General features: G+C 40.6%; 1 protein-coding gene across 1 annotated transcript in view; it reads left to right on the top strand.

The window, feature by feature from the left end:
• Positions 1 to 375: 375 nt before the first annotated feature.
• PPP2CB (protein phosphatase 2 catalytic subunit beta) overlaps positions 376 to 13,005 on the top strand; it is a 35,011-nt gene continuing 22,381 nt past the window's right edge. Inside the window, exon 1 of the mRNA XM_006930608.4 lies at positions 376 to 515. Coding sequence (XP_006930670.2) covers positions 414 to 515 — 102 coding nt within the window. The 5' untranslated portion in view covers positions 376 to 413. The remainder of the gene's footprint in view (positions 516 to 13,005) is intronic.

The raw sequence follows: 13,005 nt of genomic DNA, 5'->3' as shown, positions 1-13,005 counted from the left end.
GGCGGAAATGCCCAGGCGATGACGGAAACCCAGAGGGAGGGGAGAGAAAGAGCGAGAGAGGGGGCGAAAGAGCCGGGAGAAGCGGGCGGGCGGGCGTGAGGCGGCGGGTGGTTAGCCTCTGTAGGGTGTTGCGCCGAAGACCCGCGCCTCACTCCCCCCTAAACTTCCCTCGCCCTTCACCGACTCCCGGGGCGCGCAGCCGGGCGGGCGAGGGTCTCGAGGCCCTGCGCCCGGAGCCGCCCGCTGGCCTTGGGCGGGGCGAGGGGCCCGCAGCCACCCTCCCCGGCTCCCTCCTCTCCCGCTGGGAGCTGGCGGCGGCGTCGGCAGCGAGAGAGGGGAGCGGCGCCCGGGGTAGGGGTGGGTAGGGGCGGGGAGGGGGGAGGGAGGCGGCAGGGAAGGGGGATCGGGCCGCCATGGACGACAAGGCGTTCACCAAGGAGCTCGACCAGTGGGTCGAGCAGCTGAACGAGTGTAAACAGCTTAACGAGAACCAAGTGCGGACGCTGTGCGAAAAGGTAAGAGAAAAAAGAAGAAATGTGGGAGCGTTTGGCTGGGTGGGGGCGGCCCCTCCCCTCCCGGGCCTGTCCGCCCTGTGCCCCGCGTAGCCGGTCCGGGTCCCCGTCGGGCTGCGTCTCCCTGCTGGGACGTCCACCCGGGCGGCGGGACGGGCCATTCCATGACCTGGCTTCAGGGGGCCTCCCCGGGCTCCACCTCGCCTCTGGGCCCACCCTAGGGCCCCATCCGGAAGCTCACTTCGCTGGCCTAAGGAGTCCGGTGGAGATGGGCGGGGAAACGTGGCATCAGGAATCCACGCCCTAGATTTTATTGGGGTCACCGCCGCTCTTCTGGGGATTACTGACCCTAACGTTTCACGTGGGGACTGGCGATCTCGGCGCTTTAGAATGCAGGCAAATTAATGCAGTCTCATTTGAAAATGCACCGAAAGTTAACCGGGATGTTATTACTATTAATGAACTTTTTAGTAGACGTAGGAATTTTCTCAGGTGAATCCGGGCCTTCAAAAAAATCACTAACCTGGGATGTGTCACGCGTTTGTTTGTGGAGGGATGGCTGTAATGGCGGGCTGATGTTTTAAATAGAGGTTGACTGTGGTTGAAACAGATGGTGACTGGTCTTCGCACTGAGTGGCCTTGGAAGCAAAATGTTTATTGTCAAAAACAAGACAGCATGTCTTAAGTTTGGCAACGGTGATTACTTGAAATGATAAATGGGAACGTGTTTTGGTGCACAATAACCCTTTTCAAAAAGTTATTTCCGTTTCTATTCTATCTAAAGTGTTTGGGTTTGTTTTTTGTTTTGTTTTCCCCCTATCCCAAAGAATAATAAAATATGCAGGTGGTTAACTGCTGACAGTTGTTCTTGATTGAGTGATCTTGGGCAACTTTCAGAATTCTGTATCCATTGTTTTCTTAACCACTGGGATCATTTCGCACTCTCCATTTTAAAGTCTGGGATTTTTCTTATTCAGTTTTTATAGTCGAGACTAAATTTTCACACGTTTTTATGTAGAAAAAGTCCTATAGGAAAGAGTAACAAAGTTATTTATTCTTAACTGCTGTGGGGTTTGTATTTTTAAGGCATAATCTGTAAGAGTTGTTTGATCATTTTGTTTGGAAATCAGGACGCCTCAGAAATGCATTGAAGAAGAAAATAATAGGGCACTCTTAAAATTATGCAACTTACGGATGGAGGAGTAATAGCTAATAATCTAGAACAGTGTTTTTAACAAGTAAGGTTGCCAAGGACTGTTATGTATTAAATAATTATAACTCTTAACACGGGAGAATTTCTGTAAATAGAACTGCCAACCCAGTGGTGTTTTTTTTTTCTTTCTGAAACAAACATTACTTATAGCTTCAAGTCGACATTGTTTTCTTATTTGATAATCTATAATTTCACGAGTCTTAAAATTTCCATTTTAAATTGCTCTCTCAAGGCCTAGTGTCAACATTCAATTTTGAAATACCTAGTTTTGAAATTAGTTGAGTCGGTTAACCCTGCTGTGAGTATTAAATACAGACTTGAAGTTGTGAACAGAGTTGGTGTTGAATCAGTTTTTCCCTTTGACTAAAATAATTTTAAGATAACGTTTATAGAGAAGAGTATTGTACCACTTCCCAAGCACACTTAAGTCACTTTATTTTATTCATTTAAGTAATTTCTACATGCAACATGGGGCTCCAGCTCACCACCCCGAGATCAAGAGCCACAGGCTCCCCCTGAGCCAGCCAGGCACCCCCAATCACCCCCTCAATCACGCTTCAGTCTTAATCATCTGAGGAAGTTTTCTGTATTTGTTAAGAGAGATTATTTGTACTTCAGCACTTAAATAAATTGGACTACAGATCTCTAGGACCTTATAGGTATATTTAAGCTTATAAATTCCTCACTCTTTTTAATTTTTTTTTATTTTGAGAGATAGCGAGCACATGGGCAAGAGGGGGAGGGCAGGGAGAGAGGGAGACAGAGAAACCCAAGCAGGCTCCATGCTGTCGTCACGAGTCCAGTGTGGGGCTCAATCCCATGAACCATGAGATCGTGATCTGACCCGAAATTAAAAGTCAGATGCTTAACTGACTGAGCCACCTAGCTACCCCACTACTTTAAAAAAAAAAAAAAAAAAGCTCATATCCACTAAACATGAATTTTTAAGTGAAAATAACCCAGCCTTTTATCTGTGGCCTCTACCCCTTAGGTGGAATTGCCAATGGACTGGAGAAGTGTAATATAGTATTTCTTTCTCACCACCCTTTTGAGCAATGCTTAGTTTTACAACCCTCTCATGGCCACTGTGGTATTTCTTGGTGGCATATGTATTCTGTCTTCTAACCTTAGTCTTTGGTTTCCACTTTATATCTCTACCCCTAACATTCTTTTTCCTGACAGGTGTGCTATTTACTTACAATGAACTCTGGTAGTCAGCATATCTGAGTTTAAACCCAGTCTCATTGCACCTCTAATTCCTTTTTTGTAAGACGAGTAACATTAAAATACTACCCAGATAGGGGCGCCTTGGGTGGCTCAGTTGGTTGAGCGTCCGACTTCAGCTCAGGTCATGATCTCACGGTTTGTGGGTTTTAGCCCCACGTTGGGCTCTGTGCTGACAGCTCAGAGCCTGGAGCCTGCTTCAGATTCATTCTCTCTCTCTCTCTCTCTCTCTCTCTCTCTCTCTCTCTCTCTCTCTTTCTCTCTTTGACCTTCCCCTGCTTGCGTGTGTTCTCTCTCTCTCTCTCTCTCTCTCTCTCTCTCTCAAAAATAAATAATAAACATTAAAAAAATTTTTTTTATTTTTTTTTCCAACGTTTATTTATTTTTGGGACAGAGAGAGACAGCATGAACGGGGGAGGGGCAGAGAGAGAGGGAGACAGAATCGGAAACAGGCTCCAGGCTCTGAGCCATCAGCCCAGAGCCTGACGCGGGGCTCGAACTCACGGACCGTGAGATCGTGACCTGGCTGAAGTCGGACGCTTAACCGACTGCGCCACCCAGGCGCCCCTAAAAAATTTTTTTAAAGATACCACAGATAAAGTACTGACAAGCAAGAAGCCCTCAGTGAGTGAATCTTAGAAAAAGCCAAGTAAAAATAGCCATTTTATCTTGTTTTATTTTTTATTTATTTTTTTAATGTTTATTTTTGAGAGAGCACGCAGAGAGGGAGACAGAGAATCCGAAGCAGGCTCCCAACCAGGGCTTGAACTCACTAACTGTGAGATAGATGGTGACCTAAGTCGAAGTCAGAAGCTTAACTGACTGAGCCACCCAGGTGCCCCCATTTTACCGCATTTTAAATCTGTCATCTCATTTTCTTTTGGGAAAAGATGCAAATTAAATAGCTGTGTTGATGTGACTGTGTTGATGTGAGGTTTTATGTGTAGTGGTTGTATAACCCTGAAAAATATAGTTTCTGTATTTCATGTAGTCTCTGTTATCTGAAGCACAAAGTACTAGAATTAGTAACAATTTTGTGAAGTGACTTTAAACTCCTTGCCTGGTCTACTTAGTACTTCCTCTACCTGTCCCGGTCAAGAATGGCAGGCATAAAGAAGGAATATAAAAGAAACATAAAATGTTAAACCTAGTTATACAGACCATCTTTTGGTTCAATTCTTTGTGACTACATGGTTTTTTGTTTTTTAATAGGAATCTTTTGGAGTCTAATGAAAATACTCTATAGGACATGGTTTTATATAGTGGTGATTTTTTCCCCTCAAAATTAAATTCCTGTTCTAATTCAGGTTGCCTAAACACTGAAGGAGTCAGCTGAAATTGAAACCAAAGTGGGACTGGTAAAAGCCCTATTTTGAGAGAATGGCAAAAGTAAGATCCATCCATCCAAAAGTAAGGCCATCCAGTGCCAAATGGGGAAGAACTACAAAAAATGTGGTCTGGCCTTCCAGGTTCATTTTCGTATAGAAAGAAAATTGTTTGCATAAAATAGTAAGGTACATCTTCTGAGAGGACTAGCTCTTAAATTAACAGTCCAGCTTTTGAAGCTAATTGCAAATTTGACTAATGTGCATAGAGAATCAGTTTCTGTGATTCATTTCTGCAACAGCAGTGTGTACAGTAATTTTAAAAGATAGTATGCCTGGAGAGCCAGTCTGGCGCTGTTCAGGACATTGTGTGACTAGAACTATATTTAATTCTTGGTAGCATCTCAGGAAGAGAAACTTTTTAGGCTCTTTTACCCAGTAAGCTTTATTTTATACTGAAGAACCCGGGCAATGATACTGTAAGTAGGTAAGGAGATTTAGCTGTGTGCTAGCAGATCTTTATTCTGATGATTACAGAGTGCCTACTTAGAAAAATTTTGAGGCTTGGGGCACCTGGGTGGCTCAGTAGGTTAAATTTCGGACTCTTGGTTTTGGCTCAGGTCATGATCTCACCATTTGTGAAATCGAGCCCCACAGAGAACAGGCTCTGTACTGACAGCAGGGAGCCTCCTTGAAATTCTCTCTCTCCCTCTCTGCCCCTCCCTCTCTCAAAATAAATAAGCTTTTTTTTTTGAGGTTTGTGTAGGAGTGTAAATATGTAAATCTTATGTTAAACTAATGGATATGTTTCTGGGTTGTGGCCTCAGCCTTGAAATAAACAAATATCATTAGGATATTACTTACCTCATTAATGTGAAATAGTGTGCTTAAATTCCTGAATGCTTAAAACCATCTTAATGAAGATTAGAGTCTCATAAAAATGAATGATTTTTGTGAGCAAGAAAAATCTCTTGGATTACTTTTTTCTTTGATAGGTTGTAGCTAAAAAATAGTGGTCTTAGTAATCAGAAAGCCTAACTGGTGCTTCGTTTTAACTTCTCTTAAGCTCTGGTGGTCCATTTGATAGAGTCTAAAATGCAGTGATGTAGAAAGTAGCTCCTTCCCTTCTAACTGTAACACAGAATGACCTCATTACAGTGGACTGTGAGGTTAAAACCCAGTTTTGCTGACCGAACCAGTCATTTTCCATGCTTATCTAAGCCAGCCTCTCATAGCAGGCAGGTAAAGAAACTAAACCAAACTAGACTAGCACGAAATGCTAATGATTAGAAAGCAGACTTTTTAAAATCAGTTCATTTCTCAACTCTATATGATGTGTAAAATCATCTCTGTAGGTAGATAAAATGAAGATGTCTACATTACATTTTTTTTTCGCATGGAATAGTTTTCTTTGTAGTAGGTGCCTTTTATTCTAATGTGAAGAGCCTGTATGAATTTTTTCTTCACAGTCTTTTCTTCAGGATAAATACTATGAGGGGCTTGCTGAATGAAGTCCTTCTTTGGTAAAAGGAAACCAAATACCAGAAGTTGAAGATAAAATTAATGCCAAAACAATTGCTGTGTTTTAAAGTGTATCTGTTTTCTGAACTTAGTTGTTCTAAGAATGGCATTAAAATCATAGATGTAATCTATTGCGTGTAAGAATTTGAGTCTACTTTAAATAGGAATTTTGTTTTGAAGTGATTCCCTTATACTGATTCTTCTTGATGTAAACATAGTTAAATGTGATCCTAATCTTGGTTCTTTAAAATAACTTATATAAAGAAATATTTTCTTCCAGACTCTTCCTTTACTAATGATTAAACCTTGTCTATGCTTCTTGTATCTTTTCAAGTCTAAATTTCTTTAATAATCATATTAATCTAGGGAATGAGGTCAGTTTATTACAGATTTGGTTTCTTTTCTAGGGAATGGTGGGGAGCTCAAGCCTAGACTTGGTTTGCTGTCTCTTATAGTCTGGGACAGTTGATTATGCCTTGCAAACTGCCCTTTTTTGAGCAAGAGTTAAATGATAATCTTGAGGTACAGTCTAAGATAAGTGACTTGCACTACAATGGCATTGTGATATAGCACAATGAAAGCATGCAAAGTTCCATTGAAGATCTGTTAAATAATATTTTATACAAAGGTGGTCATTTTATTTTGGGAATAGGATGGGAAGGTGAGATCGTACCCTCACCTCTTCCATCTTATATGAAATATTTTTTGAAGTGACTTTTTAGCATGTAATTTTTTTAATGTGCCAAAGTAATATGTAGCCTATTCTTTAATTTTTCTCTTTTCATTTCTAGAGAGGAAAATACTTACAAAGTGTCTTCTACTTTTGAAAGATTTCCCACACGACCTAGATAAGGAGCAGAGTTGGCTCTGCAGTCCTGCCTTTGCTTTAGTAGCAATAGAGACACTTCTTCGAGGAATGAGAAAGAAAAGAAAAGAATGGTCGAATAAATGCTGGCATTGTATTTTTTATACCATAGATTCAGCAGATTTTAGTTGCACTCCTGTGTGCCAGACGCTGTTCAAAGTGCTGGAGATTCAGCTGTGAACAGAAGAGGAGACTGATGATAAACAGATTTAATAGAATGCCAGATGGTGATTCTTGGTAGGAAGAAAAGCAGAGGATAGAAGAGAGTGATGGACTTGAGCTTAGGTGGCTCTTTGAACAGACTAGTCAGAGAAAGCCTAGCAAATTATTCATTAGATGATTTACTTTTGTGATCTGAAAGTGTGTTGCAGGAGTTAGAGGGCACATTCCCAAGACTACCCTCGTTTTTGACACCAGTTACACGTCCTGTGGGTTCCACAGCCGCTCTCTCAGGTTCAGTAATTCACAGGAAGGCCTCGCAGAATGTACTCGTGATTGCAGGGAAAGAATACAGATTAAAATCAGCCAAGGGAAGAGACACACAGGGCAGAGTTCAGGAGGGCCTGATGTCTTGTCTCCAGAGGCAGAACTGGCACCGGGTCACCCAAAGCCCTCATCGTGAATCACCTTGTTAGACCGTCCAGTGGTCACAGCCCCCAGGCAAAGACACTCTCATGAAGCAGGACATTCTGGGGCTTAACCGTCACCTCCCAGTAGGCAAGAGCAGATGCCAGACCTCTCTTTGGGGAAGGTTCTTAACATATACAGATTTTTACTTCGTAACAAATTTTAGGTGACAAGAACTTGTAATAAATAATTAGGGGGAAAATAATGTCAAAATACATGAAGAAAACATGGGTAGATTTGTCAGAATCTTAGAGTGTGTAGGATATGAGGTATTTTCTTACAGATTGAGTTGGTATGTTCTTTGTTGTAATTTCATAACATTTTCTTGATTCTGTAAACTCTGAAAATGCAGAATGTTGACCATTTAATGTTTAAAATATTCTTTCCCTATTCTTGTAATTTTTACTGGACATTTTAGCATTTTTGTGTAGTCAGATGGTTCAGCTTTTCCTTAAACTTTGTACATAAGAAACACTCGGAAAAGAAAAAAATTCGGATTCCTTAATTCCATCCCAGAAACTGATTATGTTTTGGCATGTCCAAAAATCTGCATTTAAAAAAAATACGTATTTTTTTAAATTTATTTATTTTGGGAGAAGGGGGTGAGGCTCAGAGGATCCAAAGCAGGCTCCAGACAGCAGACAGCCCCATGTGGGGCTCAAACCCACAAACCATGAGATCATGACCTGAGCCAAAGTGGGATGTTTAACTGACTGAACCACCCAGGTGTCCCTGCATTTTTTTAAAATGTATATTTTTGAGAGATCGAGTGAGTGGGGGAAGGGCAGAGAGAGGGGGAGAGAGAATCCAAAGCAGCCTCCACACTGTCAGCACAGAGCCTGACGTGGGGCTCAAACTCACAGACTGAGATCATGACATGAGCTCAAATCAAGAGTCAGATGCTTAACCAGTTGAGCCACCCAAGCGCCTCTACCTTAAGTTTGGATCAGCTACCAACATTTTTTCCTTTGTGTTTTCCATGTTGCAAGATGTCTCTGAGAGCTTCTTTACCGAGATTTTTGCCAGCATCACTTCCTCTGGGATATATTCATTCTCCTCATCACAACCACTTTCTTCATATATGTCAATAAGTTTCCTTATTTATTTATGTCACTATTTATTTTCTAGCTGCGTATTTAGAGCCTCTCCAGCAGCAGCAGTATCCATATCTCATAGACAGCCATTTCTTTGATATATTTTTTATTTGAATTTCATTTTGAGTTTTACCACTTTTCATTTCTTTGCTGCGGTTTCATCATTGTTGACCAAATCCCTCTTTTTGAGTATCCATTTTTGTAAAATGTCACATGAGTTATATTGCTAGAAGATAAGGAGGCAACATAGCTGTACATTTTGCTCTCTGGGTGTGAACCTAATAACAAATGTGCTATGACCCATCCCTAAAAGTTTTGAAAGAAGTGATGTGATTGTTATTGATCGTGATGCTGCACCTCTTGCTTATATAGTAACTTGTGTACCAGCAGCAAAAAATAATAAAGTTTATTTATTTTGAGAGAGAGGGAGAGAGCACATGAGCAGGGGAGGGTCAGAGAGAGAGAAAGTCCCAAGCAGGCTCCTCACTGTCAGCAAAGAGCCCAAAACAGAGCTTGAACCCACATACCATGACATCATGACCAAAATCAACTTGGACGCTTAACTGACTGAGCCACCCAGGCACCCTGCAAAAAAAAAAAAAAATTTTTTTTTTTAAGTAGGCTTCACACCCAGTGCAGAGCCCAGCATGAGGCTTGAACTCACGACCCTGAAATCAAGAGTTGGCTGCTTAACCGACTAAGCCACCCAGGTGCCCTAGCAGCAGAATTTTTAATTACAGTAAATATACTGTGGTAACTTAAGTTTGAACCTTGTTATTGGGGGCCTAATTTAAGTAAACCATGGTGACTGAAAATCATGCATATAAGAACTAATACAAAGTGAGGATTGCCTGTATTAAAGAGAAATTATTGGGGTAGGATTCATATCCACTAAATAATTTTTTTCTAACCCCATTGGGCTACAGCAGTATTTCATACATTTTCGTCACCCGAAGAAAGAAACTCTGTGCCCATTAGCAGTTACTCCCCATTTCACCCTTCCCCCATCCCTTGGCAGCCACTAATTTACTTTCTCTATAGGTTGTCTCTATAAAATGTCTCTACTCTAGATATTTTATATAAATGAAATCATGCAATATGTAGTCTTTTGTGTCTGGCTTTTTTCAGTTAGCATAAAATTTTCAAGATTCTTCCATGTTGTAGCACATATCAGTACTTCATTCCTTTTATTGGCTGAATAAATTTGTATCATATGGATATAGCTCTCTGGTTGTTTTTATAATTAAGTTCTTGCCATCTGGATTTTTTTTTTGAAGTTTAAAATTTTATTTTTCAGATTTAAAAAGGACTTTTTAAAAATTTTAACACAGAAATGTAGGGAAAAGAACACAAATGCTCTTCACTGTTGCACCCACTTTCCCCAACCACTGCCTTCCTACCTCAGAGACAAACATAGGTTTCCAGACCTTGTTCTTGAGAGGCAAAAAACATCTGTTGGGGAGGGGAGTGTTTTTGGTATAATGTTATTATTAAAATGGGATCATAGATATAACATCGTAAAACTTTTTTTACTGAACAATATATCGTGACCTATACGCATACACATAACTCATTCTTTTTATTTCAACAGAGTATATGACTTATTTTTATATGTGTTTCCAGGCTTGAAATTGCTTGGCAAACAGACAGATTGACTGTTGCTGAGCTGAAAGGAAAAGTTCATTTCCTTGTATTTAAAAAAAAGTCAGCTGTCATTTATCATTTATGGAAGAAGCTTGTAACTATATCGCTAAAGTCAAAAACACAAGAAATAGCAAGTGTTGGTGAGGATGTGGAGAAAAAGGAACCCTTGTGCACTCTTGGTGAGAAGGTAAATTGATGCAACCACTATGGAAAACAGTATGAAGTTTCCTCAAAAAATTAAAAATAGAATGATCATATGATCCAGTAATTCCACTATTGAATATTTATCCAACGAAAACAGAAACACTAATTCAAAAAGATATATGCACCCCTATATTTATTGCAGCATCATTTATAATAGCCAAAACATGGAAGCAGCTGAAGTATCCATCAATAGATGAATGGATAAAGAAGATGTATGGTATATATGCAATGCAATATTACCCAGCCATAAAAAAGAATGAAATCTTGCTATTTGCAACAATATGAATGGACCTAGAGGGTATAATGCTAAGTGAAATAAGAGAAAAACAAATACCATATGATTTCACTCGTATGTGGAATTTAAGAAACAACAACCAAAAGAGACAAAAACAGACTCTTAAATACAGATAACAAATGGGTGCCTGGGTGACTCAGTGTCCGACCGGCTTAAGGTCACGATCTCACAGTTTGTGGGTTCGAGCCCCACATCGGGCTCTGTGCTGACAGCTCAGAGCCTGGAGCCCGGTTCGGATTCTGTGTCCCCCTTTCTGTCTGCTCTTCCCCCACTTGTGCTCTGTCTCTCAAAAATAAACCATAAAAAAAGATTTTTTTTTTTTAAAAAGTGATGATTACCAGAGGGATGGATGGGGTAAGGGCATGGGTGAAATAGGTAAAGGGGACTAAGAGTACCTTGAACATTGAGAGATGTGTAGAATTGTTGAATCATTCTATTGTACCCCTGAAACTAATATAGTACTGTATGTACTAATATAGTACTATATGTTTGAATAAAAAGTAGGTCAGATGTCATTTATGGAAGAATCTTGAACTATAGGAGGACAGGCACCCTGCTTATATTAACTTAGGTCTGTAGGATTTTTAACTTCATTTAATCTCATCTCTTCATAGATCGGTCTGTTCTGTAGCCTTAAGATGAATTTACCTATGTTTTAGAGCAAATTATTTATGTGTAAATAGAGGGGAAAGAAAATTTGCATACTGACTCTGCCAAAACCAAATACAGTAGCTTTTCATTAATATGGGTCTGGTGATGGGCACCAGCACAAAAACAGAAATAGAGTTTCACCTGTTGGGCAGGGGAGATTTTAGTACATTTACATACTATGCGTTCCTAAAACATGGGTAGGAGGGAAAATATTTTTTTCCTCCTATTTTATATAAACATCATTCCCAAATTTTTGTTTTCTCAGTTCTCTTCCTAAGATAGATTTGGTTCATAGCAGCAAGAAAGAACATGTCTTAAATGGGTGAGAAAGGAAACCAGTTTAAATGGATGGGTATACAGCATTCCATGCAGCAGTAACAGCTTCCTGCCAAGTGGCATTTACCATCCCCACAGTCCTTCACTTTACAGGTTTAAACGTGGTCTTATCTGTGTCCTAGAGATATTAAAGTTTGGGTGTTAAATCATATTAAAAATCACTCGTGGGGGGGGGGGGGCGGCGCCTGGGTGGCTCATTTGGTTAAGCATCCGACTCTTTATTTTGGCTCAGGTCATGATCTCACGGGTTCGTGGCTTCAAGCCTTGCATTGGGCTCTGCGCTCAGGCAGTGTGGAGCCTGCTGGAGATTCTGTCTGTCTGTCTCTCTCTGCCCCTCCCCTGCTTGCGCGTGCTCTTTGTTTCAAAATAAATAAACTTAAAAAAAAATCATTCATGAGAATTACATATACAGTCACAGGTGTATAAAAAGAGTCGACATAGCAGTCCTGAGACCACTATCTGTAGAAAGGCCTCATTTCAGGGTTGCCCTTGTATGGAGTCTGGGAACTTGAATTTGGGAAGGGTTCCCACCATCCCATTACGAATGGCTCACCTGTGCCTAAACTTTGTATGCAAACAGTATGATTTATGCTGAGCATGTGCTTTCCTCACTTTGGTATATGCTTGGCAAGAGGGTGCCTGTGTGACCAACTCCCAATTACAGATCTTGAGCACAGAGTCTAATGAGCTGCTCTGATAGACAGCATTTCACACTTCTTGTCACAGCTCATTGCTGCAGGCATTCAGTGTGCTCTGAGACTCCCCTGGGAGAGGACTCTTGGAAGCTTGTGCCTGATTTACTCAGGACTTTGCCCCCATGTGCCTTTTCCCTTCGCTGAGTTCACTTCGTATCCTTATGTTGTAATAAAATCTAGCCATAAGTGTGACTATATAATTGAGTTCTGTTGGTCTTCTTTGTGAACCTGTGAACCACCAGGAAACCTGGGGATGGTTTGGGGGGGCCCTGACACACAAAGGTTTTTACATGGAGAATTTTAAATATCAGGTGAACTGTATACTTCTGCCAGTCCAGCACATGATTTCCCTGTAGGCAAGTCAAAGTGATCTTACAATAATATCACTTGGTGAGCCAGGAATCCTGAAAGAAAGGGTGTGAGTTAAAAATCAAGAGTGTTTAAAACATCAGGGGATCTATACAATGGAGATTAAAACTGAGAGGTGGGATGGATATCACACTGGCCTGAGAAGTACTTTCTTCACTACTATGTAGTGTAGACAGAGTATTGCTGTATTATTGTGAAACATAGATACATTCTATATCATATCTTAACTCACCAGGTAGTTTTGTGAAACCTGTGCTGGTTTAAGATAACCGTATATCCTTAAAAGAACAATTGACTTAGATAATACTTGTATTTTGGTGCTTTTTATTTCTATATTTAAAGTAAGACAGTAAGTGATAAGGGTTGCATATCAAGCAGAATTTTTCAGAGTTGGAACCATCAGTCGAGTGTTGTTTTTTTTATTTTTTAA

This window comes from Felis catus, chromosome B1, assembly GCF_018350175.1.
Source record: "Felis catus isolate Fca126 chromosome B1, F.catus_Fca126_mat1.0, whole genome shotgun sequence".
Lineage (NCBI taxonomy): Eukaryota > Metazoa > Chordata > Mammalia > Carnivora > Felidae > Felis > Felis catus.
The sequence above is the reverse complement of the archived record's forward strand: the minus strand, read 5'-3'. Positions and strand labels throughout refer to the sequence as shown.